General features: G+C 43.7%; 1 protein-coding gene across 1 annotated transcript in view; it reads right to left on the bottom strand.

The window, feature by feature from the left end:
• KMO (kynurenine 3-monooxygenase) overlaps window positions 1-22,318 on the bottom strand; it is a 412,483-nt gene that overhangs the window by 119,288 nt on the left and 270,877 nt on the right. The window contains exon 8 of the mRNA XM_085612308.1: window positions 7,396-7,467. Coding sequence (XP_085468434.1) covers window positions 7,396-7,467 — 72 coding nt within the window. The remainder of the gene's footprint in view (window positions 1-7,395; window positions 7,468-22,318) is intronic.

The following is a 22,318-nucleotide window of genomic DNA, read 5'->3' as shown; positions in this document are numbered from 1 at the left end:
ACCAGCTATAACAGCATTGGATACACAATTTAGATAGGAGGCCCAGACAGTGGGTTCAGACCTACAAAGATTCCCCTGGGTTTTGACCAGGCCACGGGCCTTGCCCGCTTTCTGCGAGCAGATTGCTCGAAAGGTTTCAGCCATGGGAAGGAAAATAAAAATCGAAAACAATATCTATTTTATGTCTATCATGAAGAACTGGTGGGATGAGGTGGGGTGGTCATGACATGAGTCTTCATAGACTATAGAGAAGACAGAGGAGGACTCACCTATTCCCTCGCCATGGAGGGCTTGAAATGGTTAACCCGATCCTGGGGACAAATATGGTTCTCTGGCCTTATTGAGGACATTTGTGAACTGTTGCAAATCAAATGCCAGAACACTGGATGATTCCCAGTGCAAGCCGAATTCAAGATGTTGACCCACACAAATATATTCCAGGCTATGTTTGCCTACCTTTGGGCACCTTTATACTTAGTTCTGGCAGACTGCATTGAATAACTGTTGCATCCTTTGATAACTGATATTAATGTTTGTTCGGCCATCCTGTAGGACCTTATATACCAGGAGTGGCTATCAACAGAAGTTGAATTCTTCTGGGAGGTTGGCTTAGTAAAAAAAGATTGTTTTAGCTCTAGAAAGCACTCATCAAGAAAGACCATAACAGCCTGGAAGGACGTACCAATATCAACAAAGACAGGCAAAATTGAGCCCAGATATAAATATATTTGGGTAAAAGGACCCTCATTAGTAGGTATGGAGTGCCATTTATGTTTCTCTGTTTGCTAGTGACAAAGAGACTGCCAGAGGCCTGATGCAAAGGTTTAGCTATCTGTTCAGGGTTACCTCAGAGGGTAAGAAGCCGACGGAAATGATCACCTTCATGTCAAGAAATAATTTCTATATCAATAAGAGTAGACCAAGAAGGCAGGTCCATGAAGATATAGTCAATGTTGCTCTGGTAGAAGTTCCTTTTGAAGGTCGGACATTTAGTCAAGTCAGAATGGGCTTGACCATTGTAATCTCTCAGATGGCAGCTTAGACATAGGTCTATCAATTGTAGGGCTACCTTAGCCAAAGATCGTATAGGTTGTCCTGAGAGTCGGGAAATTCACCAAATTGTATCTTCCGCGCTTGATCTCAAGAAGAACTGAAGGCTCAAAAGAGAAATTCAAATTTCTGCCAACAATGATTGCTGCGTCACTGGCTAACCCTTCAATTTGATCTCTTAGTGTCAATATAGTTGGGGACTCTCAGTTCTTTGCAACACTTCTGCGGTACACATTATATAGAAATAATGTCTTCAAGAGACAGGGGGAAATTACCAACCAAAGCAGATCAGGGACATCGATGGCTTGTTTCTTAACAGAACAGCCCAGAGTAATATTAAACCATAAAGCAAGTCCTCTTGAAGGCCTGCCAGCCGGAGACTTTTGAGCTGGTATAGAAAATGTTTATAACCTTGCCTGTGGAAAGATTCCAATTCCCAGGTTACCTGGAACATAGCAATATCACTGCTATCTATAAGAGCCCAAAAGTCCACCTTGGCCAGTTTACCCCTTAGACCCACAATATTCCAGGGAATTAATGTTAGGGAGTCCCTCTTGGTTGGAGATACTTTCAGGTCACTCCTATGTGGATGTTCAGTCTCCCGATCATCAAAAGGCGGCCCAAAAGAATGTAGATTTGCATGTCCTGGCACCAAGCCAGGTTAACGTTTAGGGCCTGGAAAAAGCAAAAGTTGATTTGGGGGACTGGAGTAGGGGTCATGCAGATTGTCCCAAGTACTCTGATCTTAGAGAGGCTTTATCGCCAAATTGATATTGCGGCTTGAAAGGTAATCTGAGACAGAGTTTTCTTTACCCTCTAGTCAGTCATTTAATGATCACGGAGAACATTTTTTGAAACCATCTATCTTCTTCTGCAATAATGGATAAACTTTAAACTGAATGTTAGAATTTGCTTGGGAAAAGGTTCGGACTTCCAGTGATAATAACACATTCACTATGAATGGGTGTGAAAAAGTTAACTTGATGGAATCAAACAAGTCAGCTGGAGATGACAGCCCAGAGACCCAAGAATATCTGAGTGAATTACACTGTAACACCTTCAGAAATCCATTAGCCAATGGATAGATTTGTTGATTAGTGAGGTCTCGTTTTCACTATAATGCAGCTGAGGCTCAGGAACTCCTGCCATGTAGATGGACCTGAGATGCACAAAGGTTTCAGAGTCTAGGTTTGTCTCCTGGTGATCTTGAGTGGGGGGGGTGGTAATTAGTGGTAGATACTTTAGAGGTAATATTTGGGAACCTCATCCTAGAATAGGAAGGGTCTTTACCAAGATTGAAGTTAGCAGGCCATTTGAAGTCTCTGAATGGAAATTAATGGTAGGTGCATTGTGGCTAGTAATATTAGGGAGACTCAGCCTTGAGTAGGCAGGGTCTTTCCCAAAGGTAGGGCTAGCAGATCCCCTTGAGGTCTCTAAGGCAGGCGCTAGGTGAGCAGACTGAAACAAAAGGGGAGTAGGCTTCCTCATTCCAGGAGGAAGCCTAGGAATAAATGCTGGCCTAGAAGGGCAGTCCCTTAATTTACAAGTTGGAACTATATTGTGAGCCAAATTAGAGGGGGTACCAATACACTCCCTTCCATAGAAGGGCCACTACAAATCTGTCAGCCTTCCCTGACTCGCCTTGCCCAACGGGATTCTGAAAGTACACACACCTTGGTTCTTAGATCCATAATTTTAGTCCTCTTGATAGAAATAATTTCCAGGATTTCAATTATTTGATCTCATCTTCCACAGTCTCTTCAGGATGCACTGTTGGGCTAGTCCTCTCTCAAGGCTCAGTATTGGACTCTACATTTGAGGACAGCACTGCAAATCGGTTTGAACACTCTGTTGTAGGTTCCAAGGGAACCCAATTTGGACAACTGTTTTGGGTTCTGGGGGGACTACACGTACATGGCAAACAGATGACAAGCATGGTATTAATGGGGAGCCTTACAAGTAGGAGTTTGTGAGTGAATAGCTACAGGATCTTTAGTGCTCTGAGGCTTTGATGAGTTACCCATTTTGTTAAATAAATGTGCAACTTTAGGCAGGTTATGTGATTTGGAGTTAGAAGTTTTTTGGGCAGTAGGACAAAGAATCTGTTCTGCCTCTTCAATTAGATTATATCTTGCAAGGTGCAGTTATTTGAGGGGGGGCGGTGATTTTTTTTTTATTTGTAGGTTCACCTACGTGCCTTCGAATACTTTTCCTTTCCTTATTTTTCTTCCTTTGTCAGATAACACTTTGTGTATAGGTGCAAATCAATTATAATTGAGAACAATAAAATGTTGTGTATGGAAACAACTAGAGTTCCTAGGATGCTTTTTCTATTCCTTAAGCTTTATGATAGTTAATATAACAAGCAAATAGTATTAATGAATGAGACTTTAAATACTTATACGTCACCTTGGAGGTGAGGTATTTAGGCGCGGTAGACTGCATGGTATTTAAAAAGTAGGACATTTGGATTTTGCATGTCCCGGGAGTGAAACTTCTCCAAAATCATTTTCTTACTGTGGCGAGGTTGTGGCCTCCCATACACCAACACTAGTTTACCGTACTACATTTCATAAGCGCTAAACTCAGTTTAGAACAACTAGAGAATTACTTCTCGCTCTCTCTTTGGTTGTAATTTAAAATCCTCTTTATTGTTGACATAGGATTTTAAATACTATTTTGAAAATGTCGCTTTTAGAAAGTTAGCATTTTCCTGTCCAAGCAAAATGTGCCTTACTGTTAGTGACCAGGGTCACCAAACTGTTAATGGCTCTCCTGTGGTGTGATGTGTTTTCCTCCCAGACAGTGGACCACTGGCTTTGGGTGTGGGGAAGGGGAAGGGATTTTCCTAAGCTTTAAAGGGTAGTCTGACGGCTGTACTTAGCCTCTACGACTTCAGAAGCTGCCTACCCTGTCACTGACAGTTGCAGCTCATACCTGGGCATGTCCGCCCTTTGTTTCATTATACAGACTGTAGCCAGACTCAGGGGAATGGGAAAAAAGATCAGACCCAGTTTCAGAATTAGACAACGGGGTGCCCCTCACCCACAGGACGGCACTGGGCATAAAAGTGTCATCCCAGGAACCTAATTTCAGAATACTCCTGGACCTGAGAAAAATCAGAAGGACTGCCCTGCTGTTTGAAGAAGGAAAACTAGACCTGCTTGCCCTAAACCCTGGACCTCAGACGTGACTCCAAGGGTCAGTTGGCTGACCTCCTGTTTGAGCTGCAGTGACACATAAAGCTTCCAGGGGCCTATCCTTCTCTTCTGCTGACCAGTACCAATTGGACCTGACCTGGTCCCCTCTGTTGGCCTCTGTGGGAGTAAGTCCTGACCTCCATGCCCCATCCTTAATTCCCTGGATCCTTGAGTCAGAGTGCTCCTCTCTCTTCCTAACTGAAGGTTCCACCAAATCCGACGACGAACAACGCAAAGCCTGGGAGAGCAGTGCAGCTTTAAGGTCTTCACCTGATCTGACGCCAAGTGACGAAGAGCTTTGCAGAGCCACTCTGAGAAGATCCCGACTGAAGGTTTCATCCAATACCGAGTGACGCAGAGCCTTGTCGCATAGCTAAAAGCTTCACTAGATTTGTTACCGAGCAACACAGAGCCCTGCAGAGCCTTGCTGCACTGCACAGCTACACAAGTCACCAAATACGCAGACCCTAAAACAAAGTCAGAAGGTAAAACTCCCAGCAGGAGAAACTTGGTTCTGTACCCGGCCTGCGCTTCAGCATGTCAGATTGTAATTTAGTTCCATTGCAAAGCGACAACCTGCAGTTGGTGCTTAGTGACTCTCGGAGCTATTTTTACATAAAACTTAAAAAACTCATAACTCCGACTCTACGGATTGGATTTTAGTTATTATGGTGTAATTTTATTTATTACAATATTCACTATTTTTACAAATAGAAAATGGTTTTGAATTAACAATGTTTTTCCGATCTTCAGTTCATGTTTCACTTGAAATACTATCTCCACAGTTCTTCATTAAAAATACTATGTCCGAAATTCTATATTATATGCTTAAAAGAAAGCTAGTGAGTAGCCACCCAAAGTATATAAAAATATAAACTTCATGCATGAATCAGTTATTTCTGGATTATTGAACTCAGTCATACTAACATGCTTGACTAAAATAGCCCTCTGAATGTTGTACAAACTACTGTCTTTTTTATTTCAGTTGTGGAATTTCAAATTTTGTTTCATTTGGCAAAATAACTAGAGGTCGCAAATTTTATAAAAATGGAGAGTACGGCTTAAAAGATTTTAAAAACATATGTTCAGGCATTGCCAATTAAACTAACTAGAGACAGACGTTTGATCAGAAACGATAAAGAGAATGATTGGACCTAACTTTCTGTATGGAAAAAAAGTCAGTCCAGCAGGTTAAGGTTGAGGGCTGGGTCCAGACATACTAACAAAACCGAAGTTAGAACTTAATAGAAATATAACTTTAGAAGTTGCCTATCTGTGAGACTTCACAATTGGGGAAATGTTACATACCTTCCCAGAGCCTCACAACAGAAGCACTCATATGCTAAGACTTGTGCGTTCCTGTGCATGAGCAGTCAATTTACAGCATACTGTGTTACACACCTCGAGGCCATGTACCTATCACGAGATAGGTGTTATCCTGTCCATGGGCTGTCAATTCACAGTGTAATGGCTATGAATAATTCACATCTACTAGCCAATGCTTGTCAACAGACAGGTGCCAACCTACTGACAGTCAATTTGCAGTGTACATATATGAATAATTCACACCTACCACTCAAGTGTCAAGCTATTCATAGTATCAGGGCCTACGAAAAGCAGCGGCCTGCTGTCTTTAACGAACCACATAAGGAGTGCTGTCCACAAGAAATTTGGGGGTACAGGATAAATGCATACAAGTTCTTACAGATCGTCTATTAAATACTGCGCTGTGCGTATAAAAATTGAAAAATATCTACATCTCTTGAGAATACTAAGCCGCTAATCCTACTACCGACCAAAGACAAGACGTCTTATCCTTGGCCATACAGAAGGGAAAGCAGAAGCCAAGGACCACTTGAAAGTCCGGCTGTTCCTTTACACCCACCCCACCTTCAAAGATGCTGCCAATCGGGGTAAAAAGGAAGCAAAATGCCATAGTTCAAGAGTTATAAGTTGTGCTGTTACGTTGTGGTATGTGGGGTGCATGTGGTGTGTATGTGCTTGGATGAGTCAGTGAATGTTGGGAGGTGTGGAGTATTTTGAGATGATCAGTATGTGGCAATCATAAAATGCACAGTCTTGAATGATACAATATTTGTACCCACCATTACGAATAAGTGGAGAAGTGTAGCTCACTGGTTAGAGGAGGCATACCCTGAAGCAGAGATCAGGCCCGGGACCTGGGTTCGATTCCCGACACGGCAGGGTCCAGAACCCAATTGTCCACGGACTCGATAATTCTCGTTTCGGTGCCCACTCTAAGCACGAGTTCACACTATGCAGCTCTGGGCAACAAGCCTGCTTAATCTCCACAACAGCCCCCCGCGGCGGGATGCCTGGCTTTCACCTTGGGGATGCCCAGTACGGGTTATCTTACAGGGAAAAACCAGGACGGGTTCCCAATGCAAGCGCCAAGATGCCCGTAGGGTGATAGTTGCGCTCTATAAGTACTCCAATCAATCAATCAATATCAGGTGGGAACCAACATTGTGTTTTCCTTCACTAAAGCTTCTTCCTCCCATCTCCTCTTTGACTAATGGAATCATCAGCAACAACCAGTTACGTATAAACTACTTCCTAGTGGTAACAGGGAACCATTGTAGAATACATCTGGATTCATCTTCCATTTCATAGCATTAGGCCGACCTACTTGTGCATCAATGACACTTTTGACTCGTGTGTCCTTGTTTATATTTACAAGGGAAGTCCAAGCACCTTCACAGTTTCTGAGAAAAATTCCTGACATGGGTGAGAGCTCCGAGAAGAGACTGACTAGCAGTGCGACCACGCCTCCAACAGCCTATCAACCTGGCCCCGCCCCCAAGCCTGGGATCCAAGAGAAAAAAATAAATAAAAATAAACAAGGGTTTATTATTGTTTTATTTTTCATTTTTTGTAGCTGCTGGCAGGTGGTGTGACATTCCTCCGCCATAGCAGAGGAGCCACCGCAGATTTTATTTGGTACAAAAGTTAATATTGAGTTACGACAAGGAGGAGACATGGAGCAAGTCTGAACAGAATGAGCATTTCCACTTGCACAGTTCGAGATTTTGGCAACATTCAACTGGCAATGCAGGTAACATGAGCACACGCCAAATTGAATGCAGATACCTAAAGAAAAGAAAACAGACAAGGGGCCACTCACCAGATTAGGGAGCGCGATCATCATGAAAGTGTTCCTGGGCCAGATGTGGAGATAGTTGGGTTTTATTGCAAACTAGAGAAAGGACGAAAGGAGATATTTGGTCAATAGTAGCATTATGATGCATTAGCAGCCCTCACAATAAAATGTCGCTAAGCTACCTTTGATTATTTCTCTTTGCAAATGTACTCAATAAATTAAAGCCTTACTTTATCAGAGGTGTTTGCTTCCCTGTTAAAATGAATGCCAGTCATGCTACCGTGTCTGTTGCTGATTCTATCCCAAACAAAGATGGCTGCAACGCAATGAATTCAACTCACATGGCCTTAAAAAGTGGGTAAGCCCTATCGTTTGTTTTAAAAAGATGGTACTAAGATTCATATAACTTTGCTGAATCCATCTCTTTTCTGCTCATTAAAGCCTTTTCAAAAATAGAATATGGACAGGGCCCTTGGTCTTGACAAAAATATAAACATGGGTATATCAATAGCAGTCCTAGCATATGTAGAGAAAATGCTGGATACAGAAGGATTTGAATGCACTGGGAGACCCTGGAGATCCCATTAATCTCTCATTTCAAATGGACCTAAAAACTGGCATTCAAATTTTGTCCAAGCTCTCAGGTAGTGCCTTCCAGCCCGCCACACCCTCATACCATTCCTCCCCATTATCGCAGCTCTCTCCCGTAATAAAGGTCTGTTTGCGTGTGGGAGTGTCCTGTCAATCAGACGCACAGTCAGGGCCGGACTGACCCTACAGGGCCTTAGGCGTTTCCCCAGGAGGCTGGAAGGGTGGGGGGCAGTTTTTCAGTGGTGGGGGGCGGGTTTTGTTATTGAGGGCCTGTTTTACAGCAGTGCTGCAATATTGACCCCCAGTAACAAAAGCAGCAGTGCTTCACACTTGCCCCCCGCCCCCTCCCGTTGGGGTTGGTCTGACTAAATTGCCAGGGCTGTTTTGACTTCCCAGTCCGACCCTGCGCGCGATACTGTAAACTGGACATGCTTCCAACATGTGTGGTAAATAAAATATTACGCTCTATGTATTTCAGAATATCAATAGGATCATGCATAAAGCAAGAGGCTGAGTCTGTGGTATCAGGTTCATAAAGGGATTTATTCCAATAACTCGAGTCAAAGGGAGAATATTTCCATCACCAAAATTGGATCTGGAAAGGGGCTCAAAAGTATTCTCAATATTCTCAAAACATTATTCACAGAGTACAGTATATATACATTTCTCAATTGTACGTAAGCAAAAGAGCAAGAGAGAATGAGATAAGAGCATGTGGGCGTGTAAGTAGGCGTGAAGGTGGGCGTCCATGTGGGCGTCCACTTGATGATAATGGGTAATTTGTCATGTGTGGGTGGATACCTGGAGAATCCTGCAATGTCAGCAGAAATATTTGGCAGAGATGCGTGCGCAGTCGCATGACGTGTGATAGACGTGCAACTAGAGGGAGAAAGGGACTTGACATTTAGCTCTACATGTGGAGACAAAAGTCTGGGGTTATGTCAACCTAATCCCAAATCATATCTAATATCCTATGTTTAAAGAACTGTGTTATCCAAAAAGAAAGGTCTCTCGAACAAAATCTATTCTATACTGACTGTGAGTGCGTGTACAAGCGTCTAAGTGTCTACACTAGATGCGAGGGCAGAAATCTTCCATAGTAACAGGGCTATGAATTACTTGCATAAAGACAGAGAAGCCGGGCCCTTTGCTCGATAGCTGGAAGAATGTTTACTTAAACTACTAGACAGGAATGCATTGGGTAGGGAGCGGAGCAGATAATCTCGAAGGTGAAATACAGTTTTTGGCAGGCAACAGGCTGGAGTCAGGCACCGTTAGCCGCGCAGGGAATAGGACAAAGTTCATGGATACAGATGCGAGCTCAGACTGGAGCTTTCAGAGGCAGAAGGCAAGAAAGGCTTGATGGCAGAATCAGGGCCTACTCGCCTGGACTGTAAAATGGCATAAATGAACCATATAAAGCCGGTGGCCTTTCATACTTAGGAATGGAATATCCGGCCCATTCATGGCGGATCTGAAAGAGGACATGTTGACGGTGGACGCACAAGTGTTTGCGTCTTCATAACTGGAAATGGAGGGAACATACATGTACTTGTGATTTATACATGAAACCGTTGGGGTCCAAGATAGGGGACATAACTGATCATAAAAATCCATATTTCCACACATGCATGCTTCCTGAACACCACAGCTATTGAACCGTGTCCTGTATGTTGTAGCAGATTTACTCAGAATATTCTTTTTGTAGAGAGAGCTTCTCAGACGTGGCTACATGTCACTGGAGCTTTCACTCAAGCATTGAGCGAATTCCCTATGCTTCACTCAAGGAGTCGAGCGGGCTGTGCTCTGTGTGAAGGATCTTTTTGGTAACCTGTGTGAAGACACAGTAAAGGCATAGAGAGAATGAACTTGAAAGGTAGCAGAATAAAGTAGTGAAAACCACTCTATCAGTTATTAGGGAAAAAGGTTTGTTTTTATAAAAGGAATAGTTCAAGCTAGTTGTGGGAGTGTTTTATCCAGTTATTCGCCCCTTCTTCTATTGCAAGGTGAGTTAATTTTCTCTAAATTGTGTATTTGTGATAATGGCAGTGGTTTAATATGGGCGTGTCTTTAAAAGTAAATAACTGCACTGATTGCTTAAATATAAAATCACTAAAAGTAAAGGAACAGTGTATTGTTGTAACTCCTCGCTCTAAGACAATTGTGCATATTTGACAACTAGACTTGGGGGCATATTAACAAGCCAGGCGCTAAAATTATCGCCGCTTTAGCGGGAGAAAACTGCCGCTAAAACGGCGATGTGAAGGACATCTAACATGGGTTTCAATTGGAATTCCATAGAGCATATTATCAAGCCCATTATCGCCGTTTTAGCGGCAGTTTTCTGCCGTTAAAGCGGCGATAATTTTAGCGCCTGGCTTGTTAATATGCCCCCAAATTCCTTGCATTCTGTAGAGATTCAAACAGGAAGCCTGTGAATCAGAAAGAATTCTAAGAGCTAGAGTAAAAATATGGGAACTGCTCACACTAGTAAACTCAAACACTCTTATTGCTATCCAGAATTTCAGCATCCAGGGTGTGATTTTTTAGGAGTATTTTGTTGTTAGTAGTAGTGACAGGCAACACCATTGATGGTGTGGAAAACATACAGTTTACACTGTTTTATCATTGTCGCCATGGAGTAGTGCAAAAATGACTCCACCCCAAGAGATGAGTTAGGAGTGCATTATAATCACCTGTAGACCGCACTCACGTGTATTCCGTGATTAATGTTGAAAATGACAGTGTGGTATTGCATATTTACATTATCCTCGCAAACTAATGAAATGTATGTGTGTTTAGAGATGTAACTGATAGAACTGTGGTGCTTATGTATTACTATTTCATGAGAAATGTTTGATAATGTGTTCACGGATACGTGGTAAATTTGCTTTTTACTAAAAGAAGATTCATATTATTACTGTGTTCATTTCTTAAGCATATGTTTAAAATTCGATTTTTGTGTGTGTAAAGAAGTGCATATATTGTAACCCGTGCGGATGTTAATTTAGCCTAGCTTGTGGGCCTGAGATGTATTTGAAATCAAGGTCATGTTCCAGTTAACATTTGAAACCATATTTCTTTCTTGCAGTAGAAATGTTAAATGTATTTTGAATTTTCCGCTGCCGGTGGACAACATTTTGTGGGAGAAAAGGGTCTTTGTTCTTAGTAGATAGGGAGGTATGTGAAGCAGCAACTGGTACGAAGAAATGCGATAACAAGATGGGAGGAGAGTTCTCATGGGAGAAAGAGATGAGACCAAAGATGCCTGGAGTAACGATTTATGAGAATGGCAAGGCAGTGTAAAGAAACCAGTGTGTGCTGATAGTATGGAAATTTACAGTTTGTGGGACGTCCTTTGGAAGTAACTGATGTTATTATGCAACATAGTGAGGGAAAGTTGGCATTATGACTTAGGACACCTTTAGGTACAGATGTCTCCTTCAGTTAGTGTGGATTTATGTTATTTGATACATGTTGGAGTTTCTTCTACGGAGGACTCTGAGAGCTGACACCTTTTCAATTTCACTTTACTTTAAATCTCTGCTTTAGATTAAGGGTTGTCGCCTGAGAAGAGTGTATGGACAGATATAGGATCAATGCTACCTTTTGTTGACAAGTTGATGCAATCTAACACAAAATTATTTTTCCTATTACTTATATAGCAATAATTGAGTTTGTTGTTTTCTTTCTATTATGCAGGGTAAATCACTTCATAAGATTTGGCTTCCTCTTACAATAATGCTCATACTAATATATATTAATCAGTTACCGAGTCTGAATTTGGAATAATCTTACTAACTTGAGACTTGGTGTCGAACTGAGTTATTGTGTAGCCAAAGTGGCTAAACTGTTTTTGGAGATTGTAAAGAAAGTGTTTCCCTTACCTCGCACATCACAAAAAAATATCGTCAACTAAGTGTTACTGTGTAAGTGGGACCAGACTCCATCAACCATGCCTTTGGCTGTAATTATGCTGATATGAAAAATGCTATTATTTTATACAAGCTATTCCTTAGTTCTCCATTCCTATGTTTCCTTTTGAATTGAGAGACTTTTTACGAAACCAGGACCATCAGGGGTTAACTGGACAGTACCTGTTTAGGGCAATGTTGCTTATTACTAGTGTGCAAGGGTCACAAGCCAGTTACACTCCCATAAGTGGAGGGGCTCATAGACACACAATCTGTATGCAACTTGAGTATTTTATAACCCCTTGTGCTAGGCCTTACAAATCAGGATAACATTGAAATCCATAGTTAATGTCATGGTATGGGTGGTGCTTTGAGTGGAATTAGGTCCTAACACAAGCATATGGCCCCTTAGTAAAAGACAGGGTTGATTGACAGAATGCAAGAAGGAATACAGGTTCTAAAGCTTAACTTTGAAGTGGCTGTCTGTGGTACCCAAGTATGCTCTGGATAAAAGTGTGACCACTCAAACAACAATGTAGCTATGCTGTGAAGATTTCAAATGAGTAGCTAAATGCAAAATAAAATATGTTTAGTGTGTGAGAAGAACAAAAGCCACAACAGCCCCAGCTAAGTGACCCCACTCAGAAGACACATCAATATTATATGCTCTAGAAAATAAGCATGCCCATCAATCATTCCTTGCAACTGCATTATATTTTCCAGATAAGACAGGTAGTCAATTTGCCACTGAGATCGATTCCTCTTTCCAGGTGCAAGTAGGCAATTACGTCATAGAAGATGTTTCCACTTTGCTTACCTTGTCACTGAACACGCAATCACTTTGCATACCTTGTCACGGAACACACAGGCCCTGATTTACAAAGGTAATTTACACATATTGAGTACGTTTACTACTTTTTGACTATTCACAAAATCTGAGTGTACATTTCTACAAAGCATAACATAACTTGCATATCTCCACCAAATTAAAGGACCTGGGAGCAATTCAGAAACCGCAGGAGCTATTCAAAAAGTTAACTTACACTTATGAGTAATTTACATGTGTAATTTTTTTTATATCTTTTTATTGATATTTCAGAAAGAAACTCAGAAAAAACATGTTTGTGAACCGACATGGTCAGCAATTTAAATAACATCTCAGCATATGATATTACGTACAGTTTCTTCTCCTCTTCCCTCAGTACTGACAATATTTGAGGTTGTGCCCAAATAACCAGACTTAGACCCTTCCAGAGCAATCGGAGCAAAGTAATCACAGATGAAACCTCAATATTCATTCCAACGTCCCTAAATGTTTACCCATTTTGGGGGTATCCGCGGCCCTCATGTAGCACCCTCTCAGCCAACATACACCAGTCCATGTCCTTCTGCCAGTCTATCAGTTGCGGCACCTGTTCTGCCCCCAGAGTCTTGCAATATTCTTTTTGGCTAGAGCTATCCCCAATGTTACCCATGTCCACTCCATGTGAATTTACTCTTATACTTTTGATTAAGTTATTACTTTAGGCTATTCCCTAAATCCAAGTGTAAAGTTTCTCAAACGTGTAAGCAAAGATTACAGGTGTAAATTGCTCAAGAGAACATGTTACCTTGTCAATAGCACCTGCAGTATGTGAATAGTTTCCACAATCTATGCAATACCTCACAGCTCTATCCACCAGTTAAACTGCTCCTGGTCACCAGAAATCCCTGCTTGGTTTTACACATGCCACAGTGTCCTATGTGGGCGGGTTTTACACAGGAATGCAAAACAACAGGCCCTGTCTCCAAGTGAAACCAAGTGTCACTGTGGAATAATACAGCTAGTGATGACTGGGAATGACGTCAGTGTACTATTAGTGCCTCATTGTTATTAAGAACAAATTGTGAGAACAGTACCTGGACACTGGTACCCTACAATATGCAAAAGGATGGATGAAAAAAGCTCATGCTTTCTGACTCCTGAAGGTGATGTAGCAGCTCTTTGACAGGTCTGTAAAACTTGTCCAGCCAGGAAGGTTTAACTGTGCGACTTCTTGGCAATTTGGGTTTCTCAAGCTGTCCTCACAATTGTCTTTTGAGTCAGCCGGACCTTGAGCTGCCTTCTTTCAGAGGTGGTTACTAATTCTGTCAGGTGTAGTCAAGCTACTGTGCAGGCCTACTTATCTCTGCATAAGTTAAGCAGCCAGACAAACCTGCAAACTTGCAAGACCTAAGCCCGATCTGGTGGAGAATGGAAAACACACAGAAGTGTCACTATCTGTCTAGCAGATGCTTCTTTTTTTCCATTCGACGAAGATGAATATTAAGATTAGGATGAATCAAGCACTGACCTTAAAACCCATCGGTGGGCTGAGTTGAGAGGCTGTGGTTAACCCCTTCGCTGCGGCGGAAATTCCGCCGCAGCGCTGGGGGGTGCGGGGGGGGCAGCGCGGTGGCGCGGTGCTCATGACGGAGCCACTCCGTCATGAGCCACGGTTGGGCTGTGCTCATGACGGAGTGGTTCCGTCATGACTCTGCCCACAGCGCTAATCGCCCGCACAGGAGGGGAATTAGCGCCGCGTGGGCGGCGCGGCCGCCAACGGCCGCAACATGACGGAACCACTCCGTCATGAGCACACGGCAACCGTGGCTGATGACGGCGTGGTTCCGTCATGAGCACGGAACGAGTTAAATCACAGATGATAACCCATCACTCGGCAGTGACACACACACACCCTATGCATGCTACCAACAGCCTTCAAACAAATAAGTCCCAGACGTGATGAATGCAACTGCCCAAATAAGGGCGAGGCTGTAGTCAGTGTCACTATAAGGGTACAGATAAAATAACACAGGCCTTTAACTGCAAACAAGATGTCACAATTATAAGTCAATGCATGGCCTTGTCTGAGAGGACAGTAGTCACTCTCACACATAAAGAGTACACTGTGGGCATCCACTGGCATTAAAGAACACCCAAGCCCTGAAGCTGACAAAATAGGACAGTAATAAGGGTATCGCCAACGGGCTTGCATGATGGTCGAGCTCCTTGGCAAAAAACAGGCAGAATTCTACAAGGGCATTCCTACAGTTTTAACAATGCCATGCACAGAACATTTCCCCTAACATACAGCGTGATAAACAAGTGACTCTGCCTGTGTGTTGCTGCACTATATGTGCAATATGCTCAAGAAAAAAACTAGCAGCCAGATCCCAAAATATTTTCACTGTAGCTATGTCATGTCCTTGGTGGTAAGTTACGGAAGCGTTTGCACCTTTTACCATTATGAAAACTGGATTCTGGAGGTAATAGTTTGTAATATGGACATTTGCTGTGTGGTATTTTGTTGTGGTGATGATGTGTTGCGTTGTTTTTATGCTGTGTGGTATTGTATTCTGGTAGTTCTGCTGCACTCTGTGTTGACTGTTTTGTTGTAATGTGCCCTATGTTTTAAATATTGCTATATTGCTTGATGTATGTTATTGTGTTATGTTGTTTACTTTAGATATGTTGCTAAATGTTTCTACATATTTAGCCATATGCAGCACATCCCTTGAACGTTCCTGGGATAAGCAACCATTTTTCTCCGTCTAAGGTAGTAAAATAGCATGAATCCAGCTTTTCAACAACTTAAGACAAGAGTCAGCTCAAATCTGGTGCAGTAATTGTGTCTTAACTGATCTCCAACATATCTGCCCATTAAGCATTCTGGGGTCATAATATGTACAGTGCCCCTGTAGTATTACAGAAGGGCCAGAGACGTTTGTACATCCCCTTCTGTTTTTCTTTTACTTTTATATAGTGCGAAGTCATCCTGAAGATATCAGATCGCTTTACATGAGCACCAGTTGAGTTACACACGAACACATGAATTGTTTTTTTTGGGCACAGGGAGATTAAGTGATTTGCCCAGAATCACAGGATGTTGAGCGTTTCCGCTGAGACTCGAACCCGGTTCCCCAGCTTCGAGGTTGGATGCTCTAGCCGTTAGGCCACAGCACTGGTGCACATATAGTGCTGCAAATATCTTAACAGGGTGTTCCTTCATTTGCCTGGCCCCATGCAAATGAGAGAAACACTGAGTCTGTGCTCGCTTCGTATTCTGGACGAGGGTGCAGAGACAAAGAGGCAATCAGAGAGCGCACTCACGGTGCTCCACAAAAGGGTGGTGCACAGTCAGTGCACCCACAGAGGGAAGTCCCCTGACTGAGGAAAACAGGGGTAGCCCTCTGTATTGGGAAAGGGGCACCTATGGACCCCCACAGATATCTGTCTGCAGGCGGATGCAGTTGCTCACAGGGGTGGGGGTCTTTCACTCTGCTGCCTGCACAGTGAAAGATGGAGCAGCTGCCTTAAGCAGGCACCCCGGCCTTTAGTAATGCACTGTGCTACGGGCATGCACGAATTTGCAGTTGCCCTGTGGGCAGGGTGTTATCAGTAATAGGGCGCACCGCCTCTGTTTGCACCTGGAATACCAATTTCAAGATGAACCGTGCCACAAACAGTGCCTTCTTTGTAATACGCCCCCTGGTGTACTAATAAAAAGGTGTTGACCCTGATCATGTCTGTGCTATTAATTTTCAATCACTAAACTTCATGTGTTTGCATCTTTCTTCCTACCTTAAAACTGTACATTGCACAATTGCTGGGATCTGCTCTTGTTTAATTAAAGACAATACCCACCAGCTTGTACCTTTATTCAGAAAGCAGCTAAAGACCAACCTATTCAAGGAGCATTTCTAGAGATGCTATTTTTATTCAAAATATTGAATTACCTGCAACCTTACTCAATATAGTTCCAACTGACAGCTTAGTACTGTGTTCAGCATCAGTGGTTCCTGTTATGTTGTGGGCCCTAGGTCCATATACCAAGTAAATAAGTGACACGGACACCTTTAGTATGCTACTAAGTACTGCCCACTAGCTAGAGCACTCAGGCTCTTTTATTAACAGGCCCACATCATTTGTGATGCCTGTGGTAGATGGGTGTGGGGTAGGAGTAGAAACCAGCCCTTGTGGAAGTGGCTGGTATGAAACACTAGAATATGTCTGGCAGGACACCACATTTCTACCAAATTTTATTAAAAACCAAAACAAGTCCAACCTGTGGGGAGTAAAACAAAACACAATACACAACTTAGTCTCTCAGCCCGAGACGCAGTCCGCAGGACAGCAGTAGACAGGTACAGCTGGAAGCACCCAGGCATATCTGCACGCATCCATGGCTTAATCAGCATCCGCTGGGCACGAACACTGTAGATGGAGTCGGGATTCCTTGCCAGCATGTCAGCTGGGTCAATGTCAACTGACATACTGTTGGACTGTCTTGCGTGCTCTTGCGGTGATATGGTTGGTGTCAAACAGTTCAAACTTGGTGCATTAGGAGCGTGCTCAGAGTTCATTGTGAAGGTTTAATGATGGTGCTGCTTGGTCCACTGAAGACAGTCTTGGTGTGGTGTGATCTGTTAGTCTCTGTTACATGGCCTGGTTACCTACTGGAATCCGCTGGTGCGGAAAATCCATTTCTCGTGCTTGGGGGAGGCCCCTTGGTTGGTTTGCCATGAGACTGCTTGTGGGTTTCACTTGGGCTGCATTTGTGCTGCAAGACCGCCCAGGAGCCACTACCTAGTTGCTCGTGCTACCTCAGGTGTAGATGAGTTCTCGTCAGAATGCGCTCTCGCTACCGGGATCAGGATGCAAGCAAGATAAGCAGGTAGTCAGTGGTTTTTCAGATCATCACTGGTGCTTCTTGTCAGTTGTATGGCAGTGGTGCAGAACTCCAGTCTGGTTATTTGATGATCCAGGGGTGGTGGTGATGCACATGGCAATTATGGATTGGTTGCTATTTGGCCTGGACGACCGGTGGTATGGACATGCAGGAGTGCGGATGACTGGGGGAACTTCGTGGCCTCTTTAATTATTGCATCATTGGTGTGGTTCTTCTTCTTTGGCATGTGACGTTGCTAGCAGGGATGCAATCTGCTTCAAGCAGCCAGTGACATGTGGCAGGATGGTGGGATTCTGAAGCATGGGGCAGATACGCGGTTTACTCCTTCAGGTGGCTTACCTTCAGTACTCCAGCTGGGCTGTTTCCAGTGACGCCATTGCACCGCCGGGTTGGCCTGTGTCGGTTGGTGCATTCTCACATAGTGGCATGAGTCCTCTGTCTCTTCATACTTGGATCTTCTGCCCTTGCACATCAGTAGTCGTCTGGTCTTTCCATGTAACAGGTCTGGTCACACACTTCTCTTTCATTCCCAGTTCTTGCTTGTGATGTAATATCCTGCTATGCATTGCAAGCATTCTCTTCACCTTGTGCGAGGTGGCGTCAGATCATGTTTTGTCACTTCTCCTCACTGGTACCTCATGCCAGCCTCCTCACATTCGTTGGACTGCGCATCCTCTCTCGTCTTGGACCACTCACAGGTCCGGTCCTGTCTATAGAAATGGGCCCCTTCTTGCATGTGCATTAGCCATTTCGTGGACGGCAGTGGAGGTAGGTGTGCTTTGATGGATCTGGTCTGCAGCCTCTTCCATACCTTTCTTTTCCTCGATAAGGTATTCCAGGTGCAACTCAGGATTGCTGTGGGAGGTGAGGGTCTCCTTTCTTTTACAATGGTGATAGCCTGCCACTAGGGGAACTGCAATTCTCCTCATGCCTGTAAGAGGCCTATGTGTGACACAGTCTTAAGACAGTGTTGAGGGCACTCCCTGAATAGTCTTTGGCCCACTGAGAGGCGGTGCTTCTGCAGCTGAGATGTAGATGCTCTCTTGCCTGCATTCAGGCCATGCTAGGCCTTTACTTTTGTCTTTTCTCTGGGGTAGCGCTGGTGACACTGGGCATATGTAAGGTAGTAGGCAGACTGCTCCTTACTGTGAAGCTTCTAAGTCTCTCCGGGGTGCGCTTGGCTGGTTCCCTATATGCCTTCTCTTCGCAGGTGCTGCAGCATGTGGTTAAGTGGCTTATGCTGCTGTGCCCCTTCTTCTTCCTCTGGAGCATAGGGCGAGACCCTCTATCCTTCATCAGGCATTTGGCCTTGGTGACACTACCAAGGCTGTGCTTTGCTTGCCAGGGGTGGCTTTGGGCTTCCTGCGGCTTTTTGCTAAGTGGGGATTTGCAGACTCTTGTCCTTCAAAGGGTAGACAGTTCACTTGCCTCCCGTCCTGAGCTGTTGCCAAGTGAGGCGAGGTGTCTTACTCGTAATCAACGGGTATGCTAATTTTACATTTCAATTATACTGTATGCCGTAAGGTACATTAGTGATGAGTACATATGACTCACTCTAATATGAAGTCACAAGACACAAGCAGTTGATCTCTTTGTAATTTCTGTCTTCCACAGGTTACCACCAGTATATCGTTATTCACCAAAAGTGAGACTACTGGTGATCTAGGTTGTATTTGTTCTATATTACACCTTTAAGTGCTTTTATTATTAATTTGTTTCACTTTATCACTCTTGTTACGCAGTAGCAGCTGACATCTAGGTCCTGAAGAAGGCCACAACACCATTGAGGTCATACTGGCCGAAACATGTAGACCTGTTTATTGGATATATGCAGTTAATATTTTCACACTGTACATGCACTGATTTTAACCCTGACACCAGGAGTTAATTAATAAAGCCTAAATCACATACCACATTTCGTTGAGTTTTTTGCACTGTGTCCATCCCTCAATTATTTCATTGCTTTACATCTGATGGGTTTTAGTATATCCTTTATAAGAGTAGTAATCTAAAAACATCCCTGAGCTCCTCCCTCACAGTGAGGGGATTGTAGCCCTTGGCTGCACCAGGTGTTTCAGTCAAGAAGAGAAATCCCAGTTGATGAAGGATGCCACTCCGGTGGGTGATGGGATTATGTTCTAATTATTCATGATTAGGAGCTTTTGCTTGTGTCTTCTATTTTTGTTTTTGTTTCTGGTGCTTTTTGAAGCCCGTCAGACCCATGGATAATTGTGTGTTTAATAATAACTCTTTCAGAATAGTCTTCTTCTGTGGCTGCTTAGAGCGCTGTTGCGAGAGTATTGCGGGACCTCACTTCCTTCTGATGCTTGTTACCTGGGCGTATGGCAGCCTCGCGTGTAGGCTACCCTGCAAGGACATCTAGCTACTCCCTCATTGTGGGCAGATGTCGGCCGGTGAGTCCTGAAGCCTCGAGAGTCAGCCTTTCACCCGCATTTGCCGCCATTTGGAGGGGGAGCAGAATCGGGACAGGACTCAAGGTCCCAGGATCCTCAGCGGCTGCTACCGCCGCCAACACTCGCGAGACACGCCCGGAGGCGCTTTAAAACAGCAGCAGGGCTCCCGTAGCGCTGGATGTGCGCGGGCATGCCCGGGCCAACGACGGGCCCATCCGAGCCCTGAAGAGCCCTGAAGAGGTCGGGATGGGCTACCCCTCTAATGTTAACCTTGGAGAATCTGGGCTAAAGTTGGATCAAAGTAAGTCCGCACCAACAAAGACAGCCATTAGTGATCCCTTAGCTGTCTGCTTCGCTCTGCCCACTTGCAGACTACGGCGGACCCCTGACATCTGTATCTGGATTCTCATTGGCAGGTGAGGTGAGCGTGGTTTTTATCGTGTCAGTTCTACACAGTTAAAGTTCAACACTGCAGTAATAATGGGGAAGAAGAGCGGGAGCTCCTGTATTCGTCCCACTACAAGTATAAACAGTATGTTAGATCGAGCTGTAAGCATTGTCGCCAATGAAATTGAACATGTGGAGAGGCGCCTATCTATGGGGACCGCGCCTGGTCAGGTTGGGCCTTTGCTGGAGGTGGTTGCATTGGAACCTATGCTCAGTCCATCTGTTTCTACCTGTACTTCGCAACTGAACATAATCAGCCCCCTGCAAGGTCTAATTACTACTCTGAGCCATGTAGGTGACATTACCAACGCCGTTAATAATGACTTGCCTTGTGTCTCAGGCAATGAGGATAACATGGTTAATTTACCGGGCACTTCGGATTTCTCGACTATTTCTCATACTCTGGGCGCTAAAAGGAAAAGGAAGTTGGCCAAACCTGTGTGCACTAAAAGGAAACAACCGCCATGTAATATCCCTTCTTGTACATCAATGAGTTCATGGCTTAAGTGCCCTCATTTCGTCTCTACCTCTATTGCTAACTCTGTGACAGACACTTCTGTCACTATTGCAAGCAGGTCAATTGCTACTCAGACTGACTGTTATTCTTCTTGCCCTTTGGGTGGTTCTTTGGACAAAAATATTATAGACAATATTGTGAACATTGTTTCAACTAGTATTAAAGGCCTGATTGATAAACATTTCGCTACCCTATGGAAACGCTTAGACCGATTAGACACCTTGTTTAATAATATAATTTCACAAATAAAATCCGTCAAGCAGGTAACGACTGTGGGGGGAAGCATCAATGGGACTATTTGTGAACCTGCTATTATTACAAGCCCAAATTCACAGCCATTGTTGTCCTCCTCCATCTCTAAGGATTCATGTGTTACCTGTACCAAAATTAAGGGATGTTTTACATTAGGAGTGGTACCATCATCAGTAGAAACACAGCCTAGAAGAGACTCTTCCAGTGATGCTGGAAGTATAGCATCTTCACCACCTATAAATGCCCCCTCACTTCCCAACCCTAACGTAGTGCCACAGACCCATCAGGGCCCGACTAATTCAATTTCGGAACCACAGAGAGAGGGTACATCATCCCCCGAGGCCTTAGATGACTTAATACCCTGCAATAAGTTATTAAGCTTACCTCCCGCTGCTTGCCCATAGGTGCTAGTTTTAGCCGGAGTACCCCCTCTTAGAAGGAATCAGGGAGAATCTTGGGACCAACTCCAAAATAAATGTGCAGACTGGCTCATAAAACATAGGGGCCTCTGGGAGTCACAGATTGGAGAAATCATTATGGCCCACAGGATTGGGTGAGTTGGGATTCACATTAAGGACATCTAGGGTGACTGCATTGTTATTAATTTCCGTCACCCAAACATGGTGAGGTCTCTGTTGTCATCCTATGGATCAAACATTGCCAGAACAACTAAGTTCTGGCCATTGCACCTAGGTCATTTTTATAAGCCCTCCACTGAGCATAAAATTATAGCCCCATTCATTACTAAAACACATAATAGGTTTTCTCCCCTATCGGACCTGGACCAACAAGATTGACTGGTTTCACCGGCATCATTAGATAACACTTTGATCAATCACTATTCTTCAAATTTGTCTACCTTTATATTACCTCTTACTGAGTTATATAGCGGGCCTAAGGTCAAAAAGAGGCCTTTTAAATTGGGAAATTTTTCTAGCAGATCATCATATCATTGCCTTTCAGGAAACGTGGGAGGTAAATGACTGTTTCTATTTAGATGGTTTTAAATCTTTTTGTAAATATGCTATTCCCTCCAATATGGGTAGAGCACGAGGGGGTTTACTTTTAATGTTTTCATTAAAACTCTTCTGTAAATTCAGA

Source organism: Triturus cristatus, chromosome 6 (genome assembly GCF_964204655.1).
Source record: "Triturus cristatus chromosome 6, aTriCri1.1, whole genome shotgun sequence".
NCBI classification, from domain to species: domain Eukaryota; kingdom Metazoa; phylum Chordata; class Amphibia; order Caudata; family Salamandridae; genus Triturus; species Triturus cristatus.
Note: the sequence above shows the minus strand (reverse complement) of the source record. Positions and strands in the feature narration are given on the sequence as shown.